General features: G+C 41.8%; 1 protein-coding gene and 1 long non-coding RNA gene across 5 annotated transcripts in view; one reads left to right on the top strand and one right to left on the bottom strand.

Moving 5' to 3' along the window:
• LOC140511113 (uncharacterized) overlaps positions 1-1368 on the top strand; it is a 101009-nt gene extending 99641 nt beyond the window's left edge. Inside the window, exons 3-4 of the long non-coding RNA XR_011969436.1 lie at positions 41-220; positions 1190-1368. This is a non-coding gene — a long non-coding RNA (uncharacterized lncRNA). The remainder of the gene's footprint in view (positions 1-40; positions 221-1189) is intronic.
• Positions 1-25279, bottom strand: part of NRP2 (neuropilin 2) — a 147741-nt gene that overhangs the window by 3764 nt on the left and 118698 nt on the right. For 2 of the 4 annotated variants that reach the window (XM_072620109.1, XM_072620110.1), the window contains exon 16: positions 1714-1770. In XM_072620109.1, the coding sequence (XP_072476210.1) occupies positions 1714-1770 (57 nt within the window). Of the gene's footprint in view, positions 1-1713; positions 1771-24234; positions 24582-25279 lie in introns of those variants that run through there. The other 2 variants (XM_072620111.1, XM_072620112.1) reach the window with 1 other exon arrangement.

Below are 25279 nucleotides of genomic sequence, written 5' to 3'. Positions count from 1 at the left end.
ATCCATCCATCCATTCATTCGTTTGTTTGTTTGTATGCAGAGTTTGTTTACTCATGCCCATCTAGTGCTGGCCTCTGAAGAGTTGGCAGCTGTGCACCTGAGTTGGACCCAGGCTCTAAAGAAACAACCAGAACATCTCCTAATGTTAGTAATCCGTGGAATAGGTGTGTTCAGAAGCCAGTCCTTAGTTTCTCATGACCAAGTGTGGAATGGAATTTGAGTAAGTAGAAGATAGAGTATTAGTGCTGGGTTTGGGTATGGAAACAGAAAGAGCGATTAGCTAACTTGAATTCATATGAGAGTGTCTTAGGTCAGAACCCTCAGGAGATTTGAAAATGGATTTGGAATCTGTGGATGTCAAGAAGTTCTCCAGCAAATATCTATTTATGGTGACTGAGAATTAAGGTGAAATGAGCCAAGGGTCACCAGAGAGATGCTGAGGCTTTGCAGAATCCTAGTATTAATTTTCATGAAGAAAATTCTAATATATGGGCATGGTGATGACAAAGCCCTGACAAATAACAGATATCTGATTTGCATAGTTTATGGATCTCTATAGTCTTTGCATAAAAAAGACATTACCCAGAGAGAGATGGGAGTGGTGGTGATGTAGATCCCTGTCCCCTAAGAGTTGCTTAATGTTGAATAGATTCAAATTACCCAGAAAGAAGATTGGTAAGGTAGGTGGTTGCCCCAGGTGCTCAGAACATTTACAACAGCTTTTTAAAAATCTAGGCTCAACTCCAGAGGTCAAGGAAAGAACCCAAAGGTCCAATATATAACAAAATGCTCACTGTAGCACTTTTCGTGGTTGTAAAGAAATGAAAATAAATCGAGTGCCCAATGATTGAGGAATGGCTGAATGAACTGTGGTTTATAAATGTAATGGGATAAGATTGTGCAGGAAGAAATGATAAAAATGAGAATTCTGAGGAACATGGGAAGATTTGTATGTACTATTATTGTAAAGTGAACTGTGTGAAACCAAATGGATAATATGTACAGAGACCTCAACAACGTAAATGAAAAGATCCCTAGTAACTGAAGTCAGCAATAAATAGTCCTGGAGAACAGACAAGGAAACAGACTTTCCGGTAGGGACTACTAGGGTAAAATGTTGCATGTACGTACTGTCAGACATGGATACTACACAGAGTGTTCTGCTTAACTGTTTTTTCTTTGTTATTAGGAAGGGCTCTATTCCAGGATGGTTTGGGGGAGGGGTGGCTGTAGCCAGAAGAATAAATGCTTCAACGACCCTCAATATCAAGATCACAGACCCACATGAGGACAGAAACAAAAGACATCAATAAAACTTACAAAAATCAGTCCTAAAAATAATAAAATGGAATCTAGGATTACATAAAAGTCACATGCCTTACATAATTTTGATGTTCATGATATTCACCTTATGAGGAACCCTGTCTTGCTTTGTTTTTAATAGCTAAGAAAACTGAGGTGCAGAGGGCAAAAGTGACCAGCCCAAGGTCATATAGCTAGTTAGTGGCAGAGTTGTAGAAAGGTCCCCACTTTGACCTTGATAGGTAGATACGACATTTTCTAGTCTTTTTCACCATTTTCATTCTTGACCTTTGTTCTTCAATCTTTGCCCTCTCAGACTCTGGATAAGATTCCTGTCAAGCCAATCTTAAGTTTAGATAGGAGACTTGTCTTAAAAAAAAAAAGGAAGGGGGTAGGTAGAAATCAGCTCACCCTCATCATCTTCATATCCCTCGCTGTTTGGAATTCTTGTTATTTCTGGGATGTCCACTGTAACGAGAAACAAAGTAGAGCCATTTTTGTATCAGTAATTGTCAGAAGGCAAGCTTTGTAGAGTTGGCTCCATTGTTTCCGCAGCAACCAGAAGAAAAAGAAGTACAACCCCCAAAGCTAGGTATCCAGCATGCAAAGATATTGTTACTTGTGCCTTCCTTCATAATAGCTGTCATTCATTATCAATATTATCCTGGATATTATCCGTAGACCTTTCAATGGTGTCTTAGCATTTGCCATTAGGCACTATTATTGCTAAAGCTATTTTAGCACCACAAATTTCATCTGCATACATCTAAGTGGACACAAAGCCTAAAGGGTTTCTCTCCTTGGGATTTCAAATAAATTTAAAGTAATTTAAGCAAGTCATGTATCATCGTTATATGTTTTACTGTAGGAGCGGAATTGGAAAAGAATGTCGGAATGACTGCCCATATCCACATATCTGCATTAATATCACTCATCTCTCCTGCCCAAGCTACTTTGTGTGTTGGCTTCCTTTATGATTTAGAATAGATCAAACATTGGTGACCAATCTAGCCAGCCCAGGTTTGAATAGAGCTTAGTTAATTTACTCTGAAATTTCTCCAGTATTATCACTGTCTAGCTTTTTCTTTTATATGATAATTTTGGGGATAATACAGGTCTTTCTATTCACTACTCTGTCCATCTCACAAAAATCACAGCTGAGGAGACAAAAGAAAAAGCCAAGGAAAATTACTTGTCTAAAATGGTAAAACATTTTTTAAAGAAAGTTAAATATGTGCCTGTAAAGCAATAGGTTATTGTTTCTTCAGATCTTACACACTAATTTTTTAAGTCCACATCTTTGGATCAGTGCACTCTCCATTGCATGTGCATGTGACCCTTTAAGAATTCTGTTCCACCTAAAATTGTGCTTTCTGAATTTCAACATAATTCTGAAGATTAATTCCAGGGACTTAAGGGAAAAAAAATTGAGAAGAGTTGAAACACACCAAAGAAACTAACATAGATCCCAAAAGTAGCCTAAAATTTTAACCTGTCCATACTATCAACTGAAAAATTTCTCAACCACAACCTAAAATGCTGTCTGATTCATCATTGGCACACTCTAACTCCAGTTTCTTCCTGAAAGCCTGGCCTTTTAATCAATATAGGAAGTCCTCTTGCCTCCTGACTGAAGTATCAAACTCTCACCGGCCTTCTTGGGAGGGAACAAATAGAAAGCTCACTTAGAGATCCCAGTGGCCTTGGTCCTAGAAAGTGTTTGCCATCCACAATGTTAATCTCTGTTCCTCTAACTCTCCATGCTGTCCCTGGCCCTCTGACAGCAGGAAGACTGGCATTAGTGGGACCAAGCCAAGCATTTCTACCTGGTTCCCATCCTCCTCATTATTCTTTCTGTGATGTTACAAAGCAGACTGTTTACTTGGAAGGAGAACATGAATAGGAATCAACAAGAGACAGGTGGTGTCCATCAGAAGGCTCAAGTAATGAATCTGGAGGCCTAGGTTGCTGAGTTGATTTTTTAAAATATAAATCAAATCTTTTCTCGTTTTTGCCTCCATCTAAAAAGAAATAGTGTATGGGGGGAGGGACTGGAAGAAATCCCACCACACAATATTTCCAACCAATAATCGAGGTGATGGATGCTCGCATTTCTTAACATCCTCATATGGGAGTCTCTGGATCCACTCATGAACCAAGCAGCATGACTTGCCAGTGAAATCTGTGTCTGCTTCCAGGTGCAAAGGCCCCACCAAGGGAGGAGAAACAGTTGGAAGTGAGAATGTGGCCCTATTCCATTTCATCCCCCCAAGAAAGGGATCAAAGTCAGGAGGCTTCTGGCAGCTGTCACTCAGCAGAAAATGACTGTTGCCAGGGAAAAGGGCAAAAAGAACACTAACCTTTAAGAAAAAGGAAAAAAAAACCTGCCCTGATTTTAAGGGTTAGCTATGACTGAAGCAACAGCCTGCCTATCAGTTGGTCGGTAGTTGTCCTTCGTTTTCAAGGAGGACCAAAATGACATGACCGTGACAAACTCATGTTTCAGTGTGTCCAACTGTGGCTGATCAGACCAATACGAACTCAGAATGCTCTACCACAGGTTGGGCACAGATAGTCTTTATGAGTATTTGGGGTGGATATCCCAAATTTGTGTATTCTGCCTTTACTTTGCGCTGTCTCAATTCTGCTTTGCTCAGAGCATAGCCCCCTTTCTGATGTGGGCATGCCATGCTGAGCGATCCTGAGCCAGTGTTTCCCATGTTGCACAGTCAAATCCAAGTTCTTGAGAGTGACCTTGAGAGTGTCCTTGTATCGCTTCCCCTGGCCACCATGTGATCGCCTGCCCCATGCAAGTTCTTCATAAAACAGTCTCTTCGGCAAGCATACATTTTGCATTCGAACAACTAGCCAATGGGCTAGCCTGCCTATACTGAGAAAGGAAAGATAGGTTCTTAGGCTTAAAGATATGGAACCAGAAGAGACCTTAAGGGTCACTTAGTGCAATCTGTTTTGCAGATGGGGAAACTGAGGTCCAGAGAGGTGAAGTGACCAAAACTACAAGGGTACTAAGTAGCAAAGCTGAGATTTCAACTCAGGTCTTCTTTCTACAAAGCAGTCACTCTTTCCTTGTTTTAAGGTAGCACTTCTGAAGGAAGGTTTGGATGCAGTCTTGTTTAGAGGCAATGAGTTGAAGTAGATGGTCTCCCAGCGTCCCTTCTAGTGCTAAGGGCTTTTCTGAAAGCTCTCACTCAGATGGAGCTGAGATTTTTGCACCTGGAGAATCAAAGGCCACTTCAGAGGAAGAAGAAAGCCCTGGAGACTTGACTTTTCTCTCTTTTTCCCCCTTCCCTTCTGATAATCATTCATCCCAGTAGTTTTGTTTGGGTGAGTGGGTAGGGTTCTAAAAAAGCATCAGTTAATCAACATTTTCAAAAGAGCATCTGTTCACCAGGCCTTAAAGAAAGAATTGCACGCTGGGGAAAACTTGAATAAAGAGAACATTTATACAAAAAGCAATTTAGTTTGATAGCAATTTTCTCCATTCCCCTTGCTAATATCCCTGATATTTGTGTTTGATTAAGAGCTTTCTCCCTCAAAAGCCTTTCTGCCCTTCACCAGTCACTCTTCTCTCTTCCATCCAGTAGTTAAAGCTTGGTTCATTCCCCTCTTGAGATGGTGGAAAGGAGAGTGGTTCCACTTTTCCTTCCGATCCTGTGATCCCCCAGTTAGCCAAGTAAAAGGGGTGAGGGGATGGAACCAAAGAGACAGCAGCCAAAGGAAAGGAGAACACTTGCGGACATGAGTTTAAGACAAAAACATTAGAATGTCCATTATGCCTATGGGAGGGGAGTGATGACATCATAGGTAAAGAGCCAAGGATTATCAAAGCATGTGTTGACAGGGGATAGTCCTTGATAGTTCCAGTAAGGACCTACTATGTGCCTGAGGGGAAACAGAGACAAAAAGGTAAATAGCCCCTTACTTTCAAGGATCTCCAGTTCTACTGAGGAAATGCAGCTGTTTACAGAGCATTAAATACAAAGTATTTGCAGAAGAATGGCAGTGGGGGGGGGGGGGGGAAGATTAAGACTGATGTAGGAAGAACCCCTTGAAATACTGCTATTTGTTCTTCCATCTGGGGGGGATGTCTTGACTTGCAAATGAACTGGATTTAAGTGAGACAAGGCTGTGCAAAGTCACTAGCCTCACTATCTTCTCCAAGGTCAACATAGGTCAGGATGACTGGCGATGGCCTAGCAGCACTTGAGATAAGCTTTGAAGGGATCTAAGGGTTCCTAGAGGCAGAGATGAAGGAGTAGAACATCTAGGCATGGGAGATAGTCTGTACAAAGGCACTGAGATAGGAGATGAGATGTTTGGACAAGGAACAGCAAGGTAGCTACCACCATAGAGGAAAGAGTAGTTTGGACTATCACTTATGCAAGGTAGGGACAGAGCCAAAGCAACTAGGAGATGGCAGAGGAAAGATGGAAAGACAATGGGCAGAGGAAAGATGGAAAGACAATGGGCAGAGAGGAGAGTTGTTTTTGTCTCTCTTAAGTGGCATCCAAACTTGGTAGAAGCCTTGGGCTACTACCTTCCTTTGTACTGGGCTTCATGTGAAAGGGTATGTATTAGGGATGTGTGTGTGTGCGTGTGTGTGTGTGTGTGTGTGTATGTAGGTGAGCAGTACTATAGAGAAGGAAAGGAGCTGCTTGCCTCACCTAACAAGATGTCAGAAAGAGAATGGAGAAATAAAATTCCTAATATATCTTATCTTATACACTCTAACACACTGACAATTCACAACATAGCCTCCCACTGGAATTCAAGGAAAGACTGGAGAAAAATGAAATAAAGATGAACAACCTTCACTCAACACTGCTGGATATCCATTTGAACAGTGTTCCTAGAGTGCTACGGGCCTGCCCTGAGAAAATCTCCCTGAGAAAATCACCCTGAGAAACCACTGAAGATGGACCTGCTCATGTTGAGGTAAGGAAAGGACCTGTTCATCAAACTCCAACTCTTTGCAAAAGAAGGGCAAGGCCTCCTTGGGATAACAGACATAACACGTGTCTGAGTTGGACAGACAAAGGAAGCCTATTAATATGACTGATTCTTTTCAAAGTGGCCACATTTCTCATGGAGACTGATAAGGAGAACCATGAATGAAAGCTGAGGTGATGGATGCGGACGTAGTGGTTTTAGCTCACATAGAACAATCCTCCCAAATGAGTAGATATGGAAAGGAAACATGGGAATTCAAAGAGGGGAGTATCATCTGTGTGTAGAGAAAGAGGGAGACAGACAGAGAGAGAGAGACAGACACAGAGAGAAAGAGAGAGACAGAAAGAGGTAGATATACAGAGAGACAGACAGAGACAGAGACACAGAGAGACAGAGAGATCAGAATATTACAAGTGTGGAATAGAACACTCAGTTCTCACCTAAAGACTAATGACCACAACTTCTGGCACTTTGGCAAGACAAATAAGGCCAAAGGAGAATGAAGTCAGTGGTGTGATTTTCCTATTAAACTAGGCAAACCTAAGAGAGCTTGACCTCGAGGGTCAGGGCTTTGTGGACATCCTGACATCACAAACTGAACTAAAGTGAATCAAGAGATGGAATACAGGAATAGGAATATATCCCTCTGGCCTGGCAGCCAAAAGACTCAGGCTCCAGTCTTGGCCATGCCAGCTACTGGATCACTTTGGACAGGACACTTTATCTCCATGGTTTTTAGTTTGCTTTCCTATAAAATGAGAGTACTGTACTGGATTCAGTTCAGCAGGCATTTATTAAGTTCATGCTTTGTGCAAGGCACTGTGCTAGATGCTTGGTGATACAAAGACAAAAATGTCAAACAGCCCCTGCCCTCAAGAGGCTTCTGTTCTCCTAAAGGATTATATGAACAGATAAGTAAACCAAGATAATTTGATGAGAAAAAGAATGCTAACAGCCAAGGGGACCAGGAAAGGCTTTCCATTTTATCAAGTGTCAACCTGACCTTAGACTTGTAGTTACAACACCCAGAATTATTCTGATTTTCCCAGCCAGGACATACAGTCTAGGCTGCCAAATTTAGAAGAAATTTTACTATCATTATTTTTCAAAGAAAATATTAATCAAAGTCCTGGTTAACCAACCAATCAATGAATATTTATTGCACATGTATGTGTCTGACACTGTACTAGATGCTGTGAGGAATGCAGATATGACAAGTTTCATGTCTAGTTTGGAATGTAATCGAGAGAACATTGTTAGACAGTCTAGAACAAAGTACTTAAGGCAGAGTACAGTGGAATGAACACCAGCCATGGAAGTTGTGGTTGACTGCCTACCTCTTATCATTCTCTAGCCATGCTGACTGTGAACAGTATAGCTGGGCCTGTTTCCTCACCTGTAAAATGTAGGAAGAAACTGGACTAATTGACTTTAAAGATCTTTTCCACCTCTGACTTTCTGCTTTTCTCCAAATACAAGAATATGGCTGGACAATTCTACACAGCAAACAAACTGGCAGGGATTGGGGGAGAGGAAAGTGTGGAGAGGAAAGTGAAGAGGAAAACCCATCCCCTCTGTTTGCATCCTCACAAGGGATGGCTTTGATCACGGTAGTTTAGCATTTCTTTTTTACCCAATACCCTAATCACTCAGTTCTACTTTGCTCAAGAGCATTTTTTTAAACCAGTCCTCTCTGGATGTAAAGTGATTGTATCCCACTACCACATACTCCACATCCTATTTCCTTAAGTAAGTAAGCCCTCCCCCCAATCCCCACTCATTCTCACCCCCTCACCACTTTGCCATCCACTGGAGACCCACCGTGAGCCAAAGAACTGAAATAACAGATTCTCTAATGGAGTTTAATACAGTTGGAGTAATCAAGTGTGACAAAGTAGCTACTACTTAAAAAAAAAAATCCAATGCCTTTTTATATTGAAATGGGATCTTCCAGGCTGTGGCTACAAAGGGGTTTCGCCTCCCCCCTTGTTTCTGTAGGTGCCTCTTCTGTTGGCATAGTTGGAGGGGAGGAGGGTTAAGTGTACTGAGTGGGGAGGGCAAAACAGGTTCTTGCCCATCTCAGGTTCATGTAAATCTTCAAAGTGAAAACCTCCTACTAAATGCATGTGAGTCTCTTCAAGGAAATCTCTCAAAACTACAGGAGAGCCATAGATTCTCTCATGCTCTTGGTAAATAGCAACACTTCTGAACAGTGAACAGAATAGTTGCATCCATTCACAAACCAAACCGAGCTTAATGAAAGGAGCTTCCCCCCAGGGGGCATGGACCAGTGCCAGATGTTGTAAGACCACACAGACTACCCAGAGACACCTCCAACTGCTCAGAAATCCCTGCTCCCCTAGCTCTGCCTCCCTCTGTGACACTGGCAGTCTAGTTGAGAGCTTGGTTCCTTTCGGTTGTTTTTAATTTTTGCATTTGGCTTGGGAAGGTGATAACTTGTATTCACAGTTTTTTCAGACCATTGTCTGCCACACTAGGGTCTTGGAGGACAGAGTGGCATGGCCTTCTTTCCTTTCCATGGTACAATGGCAGACTGCTGTGAGAAGGTGAAGGCCCACATGCAAGGGCACGAGGAAAACAAATTTGCCACCCCAATTCAGCCCAAATGACTTTCCTTCTGTTCCTCATAACATCTTCCATCTCCACACCTTTGCATTGGCCAGTCAACCTGCCTGGGACACTCTCCCTCCTTACGTCTGCCTTCAAGTCACTCTGGTCCTTTAAGATGCACCATTTTCTATAGGAAGCCTTTACTGACTCTACCAATTACTAGCGTCCTCCCTGCCAAACTACCTTGTACCGAATTGCTTTGTATATATTTATGTTTATTAACTTCATGTTCATTCTCCATATAAAAATATAATATGTAGGCATATAATATGTAATTATACATTAAAATACATTATCTCTCTATGTATCCATATATAGAAACATAACATATATATGTGTGTGTGTGTATATATATATATATATATATATATATATATGTAAAACTATGTACTTGTTTCCCACCATAATTTTCTTGTGACTCGCCTTTTTACTTGTACCTCCAGCACCTAGCACAGCGCTGGCACATAGTAGACTCAATAAATTCTTGTTAATTGATTTATAGAGCTCATATTCAGTGACATTATAAGTCTATGAGAAGAGAAGCGAAATGAATCCATGCTAAGGGCAGAAAAATAGGGAGATTAGGGGAAGGGAGGAGCCAGGGGTGAGAATCCCTCCGAGCCATTCGAGGATGGATGGCCCAGGTAGAGAGGCAGAAGGGGCCATCCCCTCAACATCACCGAAGGGATACAGGGATGAGTCCAACAGAAACAGGTGAAATGGAAGGAAGCGTCACACTGGACTTGGGCCAGACCCCTTCCAATTGGGATTGCTGTTTTACAGCATGATCAGACATTGTGAAAAGCCAAGACTTTCCTGTTTATTTAAGAACACTTGTTTTCTACCTTCATTTAGTTCAACTGTCTTTAAGCCTGGGATGGACAGCAAATCACTCATCTTTACAACTCTGCAAGGGTCTAGGTGGCACAGTAGATACTGGGCCTGGTGTCAGGAAAACCTGAGTTTAAATCCAACCTCAGATACTTACTAGCTGTGTGACCTTGGCCAAGTCACTTAACCCTGTTTGCCTCAGTTTCCTCATCTGTAAAGTGAGCTGGAGAAGGAAATGACAAATACTCCAGTATCTCAGCCAAGAAAATCCCAATTAGAGTCACAGAGTCAGATAGGGCTGAAATGGCCAAGCAGCAGCAAGAGAAAGCTGGCTGGATGCCAGGTTTCACTATCCCACTTTAGAAATTCCAGGATCAGAGATCTAGAGAAGAAAAGGATCTGAGGTTATCGAGTCTAATGAGGAAACCAAGACCTAGTGAGGTTATATGATTTGCCCAAAGTCATTCGGATATCATATCAGAGGGGAAATCTGAACTCAGGTTCTCTGACCTTAGAGCCTTTACTAAATTGCACTATATTATGAAAAAAAAATGACCTGACAGAATAGCATAGGATATGAGACAAATCACAGAAAAAAAAGAGAAGTAAAATTGGAAATAAAAACTGAGAGATTTCAACACTTGAGCCTGGGCAGTCCTCACTAGCTTGTTCCATAAGATTGAGTGATTTATATATTTGGTATCAGTCATTAGCTGTTTAGATCTGTGGCTGAGGCTTATCCCAAGTTTCTGAACATGCCAAGCTCACATGGAAGCAGCTTTGGGAGGACTTTCATCCATTTTGTCTTTGTTTGTAATAGGAATTGCTAAGCAGGGAGGCCATAAGAAATGAGCAATGATGTCGGATGGAGCAGAGATGTCTCTGGGCTTCAAAGTGTTTAATTCAGTTTGGCATTGAGTATGGTATTGGCTAAATGTTCTGCCCTTTTTCTAATTCAGTTTGTTCATTCCCAATTCCAATAAAAAGCCAAAAGTTCAGATGTTTATCTCCACTTTGCCAAATCTCCTCTAGTGGAAAGTCAGGCCACCTTGGGAGCTATTTAGCACTAGCTGTGTTTGGCCTGATTTAGAAACACTACCAGAAGACCCTTTATCATGGGTTTTTATCACCTGGGTTCCAGCCAAACCAAAGCAAGGTCATGAAAAAGAAAATTTCTATTTGAAATTTTTCAAATGCCTTTTAGGATTTGGCGGGGTGGGAGAAGGTTTGAACTCGGTTTGAAATTATTAGGAAAGTTTGTTCTAGATTTTTTAAGCCATTATTTCATGTTGTTTTTAGTTGAATAACCAAGAAAAAATGCAAAAAGGCTTGGAATTAATGGCTAAAACAAGAGAAGACTGTGAGAAAACCTTATAATACTCCTAAGTGTAGCAGAGAGCACCCCATTGCGCACAGAACCTGGTAAGCCCTCCCTCTTCACCTCCATCTAGCACTTAGAACATTCAGTTTTCTCAAAGACTTCACACTGGTACCACCCTCCTATTCAAAGCCTTAAAGGAGGCCCCAGTTGTGTTCTCTTCCTCCTCAAATTATTTTGCATTTCCTTGAAGGTAAGAAGAGTTTTTCAATTTTTATCTTTGTCTTCCCTGCCCTACCTCCTTAACATCATGTGTTTGTCTGGACCCATTATTTCACTCTTGTGTGTAAGACCACATGAGAAAACTCCCTGTTTCAACGTCCATCGGGAGCCATTCTGCAATTTGAAGTCTTAGAGAACTGCCTAGGGCAATCAGGGAGGCTAAGTAACTCACCAAGGTCACCTCAATAGTATGGGTCAGAGGTAGGCCTTGAATTCAGGCCTTTCTGGCATTTACACAGATCCTCTATCCACTATGTCTCACTGCTTTGTAAATGGCAGACAGTGAATACATGCTTGATGAGTTTAATTGGAAAACGGACCAAAAAGAAAGGGCAGAAAATCTTTTCTATTGTTGTTGTTCAATTGTGTCTGACTCCTTGCGCCCCCATTTGGGGTTTTCTTGGCAAAAATACTGGTGTGGTTGGCCCTTTCCTTCTCCAGTTCATTTTACAAATGAGGAAACTGAGGCAAACAGAGTTAAGTGATTTGCCCAGGGTTGCAAGTGTCTGAGGCCAGGAAGATGAATCTTCCTGACCCTTGGGTCTGTACTCTATCCACTGTGCCACCTAGCTACCAACTATATAACAAAGGTTGCATATGGAGTAATAATTGTATGTAAGGATTCCTACCCATGATGAGGGTGAGTAAAAATTTGGTAGGAGTGACTACAAGTTTCCTTAACTTCTTTGCAGAAAGGAGACATTCTCCTTGGGAATGAGTGAATGAACAAATGAATGAACAAGTATTTACTGAACACCTACTATGTGTCAGATGTTTTGCTAGGTCCTGGTGATAGAAATGAGACAATCTGTTTCTTTAAGAAGTTTACATTCTAAAAGAAGGAAACAACCCAAAATGGAACTGGTAAAGGCTGTGAAAAGAAGGGACTTTTGGTCTGGGGAGTTATCATGACTATGAGGTAGCCATTAGGCGGTTGAACACCTTCCTAGTAGGAGAGTTATCTATTATCGGATTATTATTCCCAGAGAAGGCAAGAGAGTTGGGGGTAGAGAAGGAAAAAGTTTATACTATGGCAGCAGGATCTCAAGATGTTCCAGCTGAGTCAGGCCTAGTTGCCTGGTGGACGAGGGGGTAGTGGGTGTGATATGCTGACAAAACAGACTAGGCCAAAGATCCTTTCCTGGCCTCTGCTTCCAATGAGCTCTTTCCCTTTGAGTAAGTGACTCCATTCGTCTCTAGGGCTTCTGTTTCCTCGTCTGTGATGTGATAACAGTGGTGGTAGTGGTTTCAGACTAGCTCTAAGGTCCGTTCCAGCTCTGACAATCTATCATCCTATGATCGCTATCCTTCTTTTGCTCTCAGACATTAGCCAGAGACTGATTTCATCTGCTTCCTGGTTCTGCCTGGGGCTGGCCTGGAGGTAGGCCATGCATTGGTCTTTTCAGTTTTAAATAACAACAGCTTTCAAAATAAAGAGGAGCAAGAGCCCTCCCTCCCTCCCTGCACATATATACGATTGTGTGTGAATACTTTCCTGTGCATATTTTATCTATATAGATGCACACATATTTAAAGCAAGGATCAGACTGTCCCAGAAGTGGGTGTTTGCTAGTTGCCAGGGTTCAGGCACTGTTGACAGACACCCCAGGTTACAACTGAACAAGATTCTGCCTGTTTGGACATGTTATCATAGGCACAAAGCAGACAGAAAGGGTACAGGTGTGAGCTCTTCCCCAGGCACTCAGCTTGGTATCAAATGAATGATTACAGGAACAAAGGGTTTTATTCCCCATTTTCCTCATCATCTTCCTCCCCATGTGATCAAATGAACATTGGATATTATGCAAAATGGAGTCATGATAAGAGTTTGTGGTGTATGGCACTGGTGGTGATGGTGGGAGCTATGTAATAGATCCAGGATTGGAGGAGGGAAATAAGAGATGGAGGAGGCCCAGAAGGAAGCCATACAGGAAGGATATATTTATTACCTCCTGTCATCTTATCTTCTTTGACCCTCTGTCTTTGACATTATCTGAAGCACCAACCCTTTCCCTGCCATATCTGCTTCATTTCTACCCTTACTGAACTTTTAGCTCTTTTTGCAGTAACTTGGCTTCATGTGCCCTTCGCCCAGAAGCCCTAATACTGGACCCCCAAAACAGTCAAGAATTGATGTGAAGGAATGCTCCTTCAGGGCAAGAATTGTTTCATTTTTGTCTTTATTTTCTCTAGTGCTAGCACAGTGCCTGCCACGCAGTAGGCACTTAATAAACGGTTGTTGAATAAAAGGAAGGCTCAAGGATAGGACACCATGGGCATATTTTTACTTCCTTGGTTTAATGGGAGTTTAATTCTCAAAGGCTCTCTTCTGACTTTCCCAATCTAGTCCTTGAGGCAGCTAGTTGGCACAGTGGGTAGAGTGCTGGGCCTGGAGTCAAGATGGCCTGAGTTCAAATCCAGCCTCAGATACTTGCTAGTTGTAAGACCTGGGGCAAGTCACTTAACTTCTGTTTGCCTCAGTTTCCTCAACCATAAAATGGAGATAAGGATAGTACATATTTCTCAGAGTTGTAATGAGGATCAAATAAGATAATATTTATAAAGCACCTAATAAGATCCTTCCTTCCTTCCTCCTCCTAAGCAACCTCCTTCCCCCAAAGGAATCATTATAAAGGAGGGATAAGACAGCCAACATATCTTCCTCACCCATATTCTGTCTCTTCTGTCAGTCTATCCACAGTGATTAAGAAACAGAGGAACAAAAGATTTTTGCACAGACATAGTAACCTCATACTCCACTACCTCCTGAATAAAGACTCAGAAAGCAGCAGGAAGCTGAAATAATACATGGGCAGAAGCAGCTGCCTTGCTCACTTTCCTTTTCGCCTCCTCATTATCATTGGGCCTAGCTGTACCCTAACAAGTCGAGTAAGCTACATCCCAGTGGCCATTTTAATGATTCCTACTGTAGTTGATGAAACCACTCGCTGACAGCAAAAGCATCTCATTGCATCATTTTGGGCCCCCTTTGGAACCTTTTTGATCCTTACTTTGGGGACATGAGTTAATAGTCAATGATATTTTGAATTGCAACCTATTTCAGCACAGGAAAGAGAGAAAGCAACTGATAGCTTTCTGCATTGACTGTGTCTCCACAATCTCTAGTTCTAATCCCATGGCTTGATTTCTAAGGCCATCTGTGTAGTGTTAACAATTCAGAGAGAGTAGCAGCATGTACCTCAGGATAGGGCAAAAAGCACTGAACTTGGAGTCAGAAGCGCTGGGTTCCCATCCTGTCTCTGCCACTAGGAGGGTGACCTTGGACAAGTCACTGAAAACCTCTAAACCTCAGATTTCATCTGTAAAATGAGAGGGCCAGCCTAAATTGTCCCTAACCCGCCTTCCAGCTCTCAAACTCTAGGACGCTATTGTTAGAGTACAAAGAGTTCTGAATATGATGTCAGGAGTTCTGAATTGCAATTCTGCCTCTGCCACTCTCTACCTAGATGATGCTGGTTCACTTCTCTGAACCTCAGTCCAATAAAGGAGTTGGACTAGATGACCTCTAAGCCAGCCCTGTCAAACTCAAATAGAAATGGGGGCCACTAAACCATACATAAAGATCCCTGTGGGCTGCATATTGTACCAGAAACCACATATCAACATTGTCTCTGTTCTATTGGATTTTTATTTATTTTGTTAAATGACTCCCAATTACATCGTAATCTGGTCAGGCTGCACATGGGCCAATTGAGTTTCTTGCCTTGCAGCCTAGTGATCATGGACTATGATTCTTGGAAGACCAGAGAAAGCTCATAATACATATGCTTGGCCATAGACATGGTAGTAAGTTACAGAAGACATGTTTTGGAGTTCTCCCTTAGTCTTAGGGCCTCATTGAGACCAGAGATAGTTTAAATGGCATTTCTAACAAGCTTCTTGGTTTCTCTTCTGTATGTTGCTGCAAATCAGAGTTGTCTGGTACTATCAACATTCCCTACAAATGCAAACACCTCATCAGAAAGTAAACACACAGTCTGAAGCCTATCTGTCAAGTGACCTCCTTCTTTCATCCAGAAGGCCAGACCTTTCCAGGACCAGCATGAGTGTCTTGAAGGCCACGGACTCAAGCACTCACTCAGTATGTGGGTCCACCTGTGGCTTACTTGAATATTTAAAGCAGTGGCATACCGCATCTCACTGACCTTAAAGAATGTTTCTTACATGAATTTTTTAATAGAGAACATAAATAAATAATGCAGGGAAACAGCACAGTCACTCTTTGAAGAAACCAAGTGAAAGTCATTAATCATGGAGAACAGGACCCTGTCTTCTAGAGCTGGGGACAGAACTACCTGTTGGGTTGTGGTGTGGAAGACTAGAGAGAACTAGGATTTTCATTTATCAGCTTTCCCAACCCTTGAACTGGTTAATGCTTGCCAAATGCTCCACAGAAGAAAGACAATGTGAGGTACTCTCCATTAAGAAAGTTCCTTTCAGGATAATATTCTATACCAACCCCTTTTCTTCAGATGGGGACAGTCACAAAATTGATGTGGTTTGACTAAACCATTGTAGCAGGAAGAAATAAAGGATGCATGACCCTCAGTCTGTGATCTAGTCACCAGGCTCTCTCTACGTCTCCAAATGGCTGGGTGGATCCTTAAATCTATGTACACATGCATGGTTATGTGCCACTATGTTTCCCCTTGACAATCTGGGTGAATCATTTCATGCCTCAGAGTCTCAGTCTCATATTGGTGAAATCAAAGGGTTTGACTAGATAATTTTGAAAGTCCTTCGAAACTTTTAAGGAATCTACTTTAATTTAGAGATAGCACCCACTCAGTCAACCCCAAAAGCACTTCCTATCGGTCTGGCACATGCTAAGTACTTAGGATACAAAGACAAAAAAAAAAAAAAAGCCTGCCCTCAGAGAACTCACAATCTAATGGGGGAAACAGCACACAAACAATTATGTATAAACAAGATACATATAGAAAACTTTGAAGTAATCTTGGGGGGAAGGCACGAATACTGAGGGGAACTGGGAAAGACTTCTCACAGAAGGCTAAGATTTTAGCTGAGTTCCGAAAGAAGCCAGGGAGGCTTCCACAAAAGGAACTCACAAAAAAAAGGTCCTGGAACCACCCATGTTTTTTCCCCCAACCCCAGTCCTTCCTGCATTGCAACTGGTCAAAATACTCAAGATCCTTTTCCTATATTTACTAGATCATACTCAGTCTGGCTTCCTTGGGCTTTATTTCAATGTGGTATCAGCACTTAGAGTTCAAGAGGCACAAAAAAATATGAAGAAACAGTCACTTAGCAGTTCAGCAAAGAGGCTATCTTTTGACTTCCTGCCCACCACACACCAGGCAGGGGTTGATTCTTCGTCGCCCAAATGGGCTGGGTGGAGAAGTGACAGATTTCAGAGGAAGAGCACTAGGCATGAGGGGAGATTGTCAGAATATCAGAGTCTAGTCTTGCCTGACACTAACTTTGGGACTGTACCTTTCAGGGTTCAAGGGCCTCCTTTGTAAAATAGAGATGATAATACTAGAGCAAGCGACCCCCCAGGAGAGGCAGCTTGGCATAGTGAACAGAGGCCTGAAATTCTGGATTCAAAGTCCTGCCTCTGGGACATATTGACTGTTGGGACCCTAGGCAATTCACTTAACCTTCACTCACCCACAGGCAACTCTCTATAACTATAAATTGAAGATGAGGTATTGATCTGCGTTGGTGGAAAAGGTTTTTCCACAGTGGGAATTCACCATACTGTTGAAATCACAGATCCAGAACACTCACCCCCTACCCAATAACCTTATACGATTGTTGGGGGAAGGAGGTTGTCAAACTAGCATTTATAAAGCACCTACTATGTGCTAAGTGCTTTACAAATATCTCATTTGATCCTCACAATAACCTTGGGAGGAAGGTGCCATTATTATCATCCCCATTTTACAGAGGAGGAAACTCAGGCAGATGGCAGTTTATCGCCTAGACTGGGGTCACATAGCTAGCAAGTGTCTGAATCCGGATTTGAATTTGGGCCTTCCTGACTCCAAATTCAGGGCTCCCTCCACTGCACTACCTAGCATTCTTTGTGATTTCTTTCTAAGTTTCTTGACTTGGCAAGGTGCTATTTCAATGAGAGATAGTTTTGATGCCAAATCAGAATCCTGATTCTTTGCTGTTCTGGAACTGTCCTGTTAAGTTCTGCTCTTTGAAATTTTCCAAAACTTATATGCCTTCAAGGCTCAAATGAGCCCCCTTCAAAATGGTCATTAGGCTTATAAGTTTCTGGGCAGCAGAGGCTGATTTTACCCATAAGCTATTAAATGCAGTGTGGTCTATGGATCTCAGCTACCCATTTACATATGTTTCTGGGTTCAGGCTATATGTAAGGCTTAATTAAATTCCAAATTATTCTTTGCTTTCAGTTTATTGACTTAAAGCAGGTTCCTTTTTTTCCTCTTTGTTTAAGGCCACTGGCTTTGGCCAGTCCTTCCCTCACCTTCTAGCCTGCCTCCCCCTACTCCTCACCCTCAAATTCATGCTCTGTTTTCTTTGGAAAGTTGCTGGAGTGGATGAAAGGCAAATTACAGCTGGGAGAGCCCTGGTGATCTGTACAATTAAAGGAAAAATATGCAGCCACTGATCTTTAGTTCCATTTGGGCTTGTGCCGCAGCATAATCCCTACAAATCAACACTTAAAATGCAGGCCTTTTCACCCCAGGGTACAGGGAGGCCAGTCTGCATTTGTGTGAAAAAACCCCAGTGTCAGTGGGAAGGGGAAAGAAAACAAATAGGGTACCACTTGGAGTGGATAGACTTCCTGTAGCCTCAGTATCTGAACAGGTTTAAAAACAAGTAGTGTTTTACTGCTTGTATAACTCTATAAAGAACTGGGAAAGGCCAGGAAAAGGCTATTCTGAGACTTGTGGCCCAAGATTTATAATCTTTGGAAACTCTGACTATAATATTTATGCTTTGGGAGAATTTGAAAGACCGCACTGTAGCATGCTTTACCTACAACAGTGCTGCACTCTGGGGTGAATCCCACAGGGCTCAAGGCCTTTTGTCCTTTTGTGGTAGTGACATTACAGTAAAGAAGGGGAGCTGTCAAGCAAGCCTCCAAAAGAGGAAGAATAATGAACAAATTCTAGTTAAAGACCTTAGAACTCGATTACAGGTCAGTAAAGAAAAGGCTTGATTGAGCCTGAGTCCTTATAAAACACAAACAAAATTCAAATGGATTCATGAAAATCTGAACATTATCATTTACTAAAGGCTACAGAGAGCTTTACTAAAAGCAAAGCATCTTGGTTAAAAATGGATTAACCTTGACAACTGAAGTGCAAACAATACGGAATTTTCTAATCTTTTCTGCTGACAACATGAACTCAAGAGCTGGAAGAGACTCCAAAGACCATTTTATTCAACCTGTACCTGAACAAGAATCCTCTCCACAACGTGTGTATACGTATATGTAGATGTGTGCATGTATATCACACATATTACATATAATACATATCACACATATTGATATTATGATCTATGTCTAGGCTATCTAGACAAGCAAGCAGTCAATAGCTTTTGCCATTGAATAATGCTGAGCAGTACAGTACAGTAGAGACAGAACTTGACTAGAAGTCAGAAATTTGTGTTCAAGTTCCATCTCTGTTCTCATCAGCTCTACAACCTACAACAAGTCACTTCTCTAGGATTCTATCTCTTCATCCTATAAAGTGAGGTCATGAACCGATATTCTCAAAGTTCTTCTAGTTCTCTGCTGTGATTCCACATTGCTAGATAAGAGGTGTGTCTATACCTATGTTTTAAAGTTGCATGTGCAGTGGCACACATATTAAGTTTATGTCTATGTACTTGGGTAGGATGGCTTCCTTTTTAGTGAACTATGCTTTTTATTTGCAGGGCCTTCAGAAACATGTTTCAAAAAACCAGTTCCAAAATCCAGACAGTCATTTTTTATAAGAACCTGTCTCTAAAGCAGGGGTTCTTAACCTTCTTTTTATCATTGATCCCTCTGACAATTTGGTAAAACCTATGGACCCCTTCTCAGAATAAGATTTGTAAAGGCATCACATAAGATAGGATTGCAAAAGGAACCAGTTATATTGAAATACAGCTCTAAAAACAAGTTCATGGGTCCCATAAGAAATCCTGTTCTAGAGCAGGGGTTAAACCAAAAAAAGAGAGAAAACTTGGCAGAAATATTGTTGCCTCTTTCCCCTTTATCTGCACAGAGTACTGGAATGCTAGAGAACAATGCCTAAAGTCCCTGAACCCTAAAGAACAACTCTTAGATTAAAGAAATATTTCATTACTTTTCACTACCAGTCAAATACTCCTGTGCCTTCTCCTTGATCCTGATCTAGAAACAACTCCTTGAACTTTGCTAGCTATGAGTTTATCTTTTCTCACAATGGAGTTTTGTTCGATCTCTTCTGTCATATGAGTTATAATTAAGATGACCAGAGCCTCTAAGTACCAAAGAGGAGGGTTGGGTAAAATATCTAGTCATTGAAGAGCTGGCTTTCTTTTTAAGCTACTCTTCATTTATTAAATCCACTACAGAAATTCTTAACCCATTTCATGTCATGGACACTTTTGGTAATCTGGCAAAGCCTGTAGACTCTTAGGATGCTTTTAAATGCAAAAAATAAAATACAAAGAAAATAAATTTTATAAAAATACAATTTTGACAATATTTTTAAAGCAAGTTTATGGTCCCCCAGGTTAAGAACCACTGTGTGTATCAGATGCTTATTTCAATACGGATACTGTTGCCCTATTATTAGCCTCCACTTTAAAATCTTGAAAATGCATCCCAGAAGCTCTTCGGGCTCCACACATACTTCAGGCTTAGGTTATCTCCCTTGTAAGAGGAATCTTTTGCTTAGAAAAGTGGATTAGTATATTCACTATCAGGCATATACTGGAGGACCATGTTATGGATGCGACAAGATGCTCATATGTCAGGAAAGAGTTAAATAAGACACTGCCCTTTTCCCCCCGAAAGATTGCTCTCTCTCTAAGTGGACCTGAGAGTATGACTCAGCTTTACCAGCCCCTCTCCTGTGGGGCCCTATGAAATGATACGACCCATTTCTAGGGTTTTGCTATCAAGAGAAATTTTGTAGGATCACATTTAGCACTTAGCAACTTTTGCAAAATCCCACACCAACTATAAAAGCTGGCTCAGCTGCATAGATTGGATAAAATTCCTAACAAGGAGTTATAAAAATAAAGGAATGAAAAGTTGGCATTCAGCCCTGAGGAGTCAACCCACCTACCTCCCACAGAAATGCCCTGTAGCTTAGAAAGCAACATGTTAACTTTAGAACCATCAATTTGTTCAAAGTCTCCACTCCAAATTTGTTCTCACAGGCAAGGAAGAAAAAATCCAGATGTTTGTATAAAAATATCATCATTTTATTACATTCCACACAATACATCTTCAAATAATTTCCAATGTCCACAAGTTATTTTCACGTACAGGCAACTGAGCAATGCAAGGGGATGTCACAGTTCCAGAGAATAAGAATTGGGAGTAAAAATCTCTACGTGATCTTTTCTTGGTTTGTCTTTGGTAATTTGAGATAATATTTTTGTTTGTCTGTTAGTTTCATTTTAAAGAGAGGGTATCTGTACCAACCTCTGAAATGTTACTAGTTGTTTTCCTGCCCAATTCTGGTTTTAAAGAAAAATGCTGGGGTGGGGAGCGTGCATGGCAAAGACTAGGTTTCACCTCACTTCCAGAATCATGTTTTAGCAAGGGGAACCATATGGATTTTTTTTTGCCCTAGGACAAAGACTATACGATAGCACTTGCTAACATAATGACAAGGAAGGGAACTTTACCTCAGAGACAAAGGTTTCCATCTCACTAATGTTCAAGAGCAGGAGATACTGACAAGGGACCTCCATGTGGGAAAATCTTCACAAGCCTGATCTGTACCATTCTGTCAGTTGCTCTCATATCTCTCTCAATCCTGATGCAACTGGGCTATAACATGCATATACTCATGTACCACAACATCTTTAAAGCACGGTTAGCTTCCTTAACCCGCCCCACCCCATCCCCCCACTCAAGTGAAGAATCATAATTTCACTCCTGAAAGCATCAGGTTGTGGCATATTTCTAACATTTGTAGAGTAACCTGCCTTTTTTGCACAGTACCTGAAAATGACTAAGAAGGAAGGGAAAATACTAAGAAGGAAGAGGGGAGAAAGAAGGGGGTAGAAACAGAGAGAGAGAGACAGAGAGAGAGAAAGAGGGAGAAAGAGAGAGAGAGAGGCAGAGAGAGACAGAGAGAGACAGAGAGAGACAGAGAGAAAGAAAGAAGTGTGACATCCCCAGTTGAAGTACATCATGGGAATTCACAAAGACTAAAGCACTCCTACAGACTCTACCTTGACATGTGCATAAAGACAATGTATTTTTCCCACATGGAGCATCTGATAAAGATGCAGAAAGTTTACAAAGTTGCTGTCATCTTCTTTTAAAGAAGGGAAAATCTCTGAGGGTATATGAAAAGTCAGCCAGCCACTACACTGGCTGGATTTTCTGGGTGGTGTTTCCTAACTCATCATCTTCTTAGGGCACCTTCAGAAGCAGCCAACATCCTCATGAAACAAAATCGGCCCAGACTGTTCACTGACAGGAAGAGAAGCCTCACTGGGGCCAAACCCCTCCTGATCTCCCGCTAACATGGAAATCACAACAGAATCCTCCACATCACATGTTATGCAGCTGCCCACTTCACCTCTTTTTCCTATCAGGATCTTTGAGAGGGGAGAAAACCTCTTGAGATCTCAAGACACCTTCTACTCAACTATTCTATCTTTTCCTTTACTGAGTAGACAAAATTGGAAAAAGAATGCTGAAAAGTACAGCCAGGGCTGCTTTCTGGAATGCAGTAAAGAGAAGGGAAGCATCCTCCTTTCCAAAGGATGAAAGACACTTAATCCTAAAGAATCATTTTTCTGGCTAGAGGCAGAGCTGGGTATTTTGAAGAAATGCTTTCTCTCTCTCTCTCTCTCTCTCTCTCTCTCTCTCTCTCTCTCTCTCTCGCGTCCAAATGCTCATTAGTTCTGTGTGCTGGTGCCTACCTAGAGGCTAAGGAGACATCTTTGAGTAGAATGTCTCTATGCCCCCACAGAGGTCATGTCGACTACAAATTGTCCTACTGGTGGAGCCATCTATTGCTTCCCTGTGTGACAAATCATTCAAGGGCTATGTTACATCATAAGAAGAGACACTAAAACAGACAAAGCAGTCTTGACTTGGATATAGATTCCATTTCATTACTTTATCATTAGGTGATTTCTCTCAGTTATGTCTTTTTCCACATGGCTTTAGATGGCTTTAATGGGCAATAGTAGTATTGTGTTCACCACACTTGCTACTCTAAGATGTAGTCAACATCTGGATTTTATAGGTCAGCAAAATAAGGTCCATCTGCCAGGTGCTACTTGATGCTTTAAGGAGTAGCACACTGGTAAATTTTTTAAAAGGTTACTTTCTAGTTCTCTTGTAATATTTTAAGTCAGGTGAATGGCTTTGTAATCCAGGGGCTGACAGGGAGACAGTCAGGGTGCTCTACTGGTACCCTGGTAATATCAGGAGAAAGTGAGGAAAGCCTCTGGCATGTTCAGTGAACCCCCTCTGGTGAACTTTTAGGAGGGCAAGGATAAGAGTCACACTGGATGGGCAGATATCATCTGCATAATTAGAGGAAACTTTTGATCCATGAGAGCACAAATCCATCTGAGTATTAAGATCTGCCAACAACATTTCAGTATAATACCAAAGAAGGGGTGGAGGAGACTCTCATCTTTTATTCCCCTGCCTTTCCACGGGACTCAATCAATTCTCTTTCTCAGGTGAGCAGACTTAAGGTACAATATCCCAATCCTTTCTTCTTGCTCCTCCACTCCAATTAAACTACTGCATTTTCAATACCCATCTCAGATTTGTTCTTTATGACTTACTCCAAGGCTGGTTTTAACTAATAAAAGCTAAACATTCATTACAAGCTTTTCTTTTATAAGGCAACTCAAGCAGACTTGCTTCAGGGGTGGTAGCACCCAATGGCTCTGCATTATCTCATCACTCTAAGATACTGCCATGTATCCACTAAGAAAGGGCCTGGGAATCCATTTGGGGGAACTTTTCTCTTGGGTCAGGAAGGTCAGTAGTCCATGCCATTCTTTTATGCCCTCTCTATTTCGTTAGGTACCCAGAGATGATAATGACAGCCAACAGAAACACATCCAGTGCTGTATAAGGCAACAAAAAATTTCCATTTCTTCCCCCAAGTAAACAAACTAGCATATTATTTTCTTGTGAAAGAGAACCCCCAGGAGAAGTAAAAGAAGGAAAAAGTTGAAAGGGGGCCCTCACTGAACACACACATTGAATCAGTCTCTCTCACACACACACCATCTCTTGTACATAGATAAGATACTCATACATATGCTCATGCACACATATATGTACACACCACACACGCAAACGCTTCTAGGCTTTCCTATCAAGTTTCTTGGCAGATTGCCCACTGAGGGGAGGTATAAGGGATAGGCTAAAAAAAAAAAAACATTAAGGATATTCAGTACAGTCTCTGGGTGGGTGGATTGTATCAGGTTGTGAGGGGATCTAAGGAAGGGGGGGTACATAGCTTTTCTCATAATCCACGATGCAGCATTACAGTTTTTTGCTCGACAACAACTAACCAAACAAAAAAAAAAAACCCCAACGAACCCCAACACTGGGAGAATGGGTGAGATGGGATCCAAGAACACAGTGTAGAAAATTGAGTGGGGCTTAAAGATTATTAGAAAGAGATGTTTAGAAGTCCACACAGAGACTAGGCGAAGAGGAAAAAGTGCAAAATCGAGGCATCGCATTTGAAGTCTTTTCATTTGTTTTTGTTTTGTTTTGGGTTTTGTCCTTGTCCTCTGTACCAATCCACTCAACACTGCGAGCTGTGGTCTTGCTCGAGTTTAATGGTTAAGGTGGGCTCCACTGTCAGAGGGGCCCCGTTGGTGTAGTGGGAGGTTTTGTAGGTGATGGAGTGATCGGTCTTCTTGGCCGCAAAGCGGAACCGGTGGTAGTGGAGCACCAGGGCCAAAGCGACGGAGACCAGCACCAGAACGGCACCTCCTGCGGCTATAACGTAATACCAGTAGGCTGGGATGGGTTGCACGGACACTGTGTCCACTGTGGGCTCGGTCCCTGGTAGGAGGGTGCCCCCTGGTGGAGAGACATAGAAGAATGTTGCTAGGTGGGAAGCATGCACACTAGTAAAAAATTAATTAAGAAAAAAAAAGAAACACACACACATGCTTTCAAGAATACAGGCAAGTACAAAGCGATGCCGGAACGACTACTGAGTTATGAGTTATGAAAGTGCAATTTGGGTGGAAATACCAAATCTGGCCTGGCATGTAAATATTTTCAAACGGCTTATTAATTAGCCTGGCTAGACTTAAAGGCAAATTCCACCCTGCCTTGCCAGCCCTGCTCTGCCCATCAAAATCAGCCCAGTCTTGTCTATACAGGACAATTACAGTTGTCAGGCAATGACTAACACATCTTGGTTTTTTAATTGGAGGTAGGGTTTTAATAGCGAGTTGCAAAAGAATTTATAAGAGAAAAAAGTCCAAAGCAGAATCACAGCAGGAGAGTTAACACACACACACAAACACACATACACACGCGCATGCATACACACGCACATGCACATAGAAAGACTGAACCCTAGAAAAGCTATTGAACAAAAATAAAGCTGGCAGAGTAAAATTTCGACGGCCACAAAGTTCAGTAGCCTGACTCAGGTTGCCATAGAGATAATGCACCAAATTTGTACCCAATGGAGCCTGTGGGGAGGACTGGCCAGAGTCCCACATGATGTTATGTAGGGTCACAGTTTCGCTCGGGAACTCCCATCA

Source organism: Notamacropus eugenii, chromosome 6 (genome assembly GCF_028372415.1).
Source record: "Notamacropus eugenii isolate mMacEug1 chromosome 6, mMacEug1.pri_v2, whole genome shotgun sequence".
Taxonomy (NCBI): Eukaryota; Metazoa; Chordata; class Mammalia; order Diprotodontia; family Macropodidae; genus Notamacropus; species Notamacropus eugenii.
Note: the sequence above shows the minus strand (reverse complement) of the source record. Positions and strands in the feature narration are given on the sequence as shown.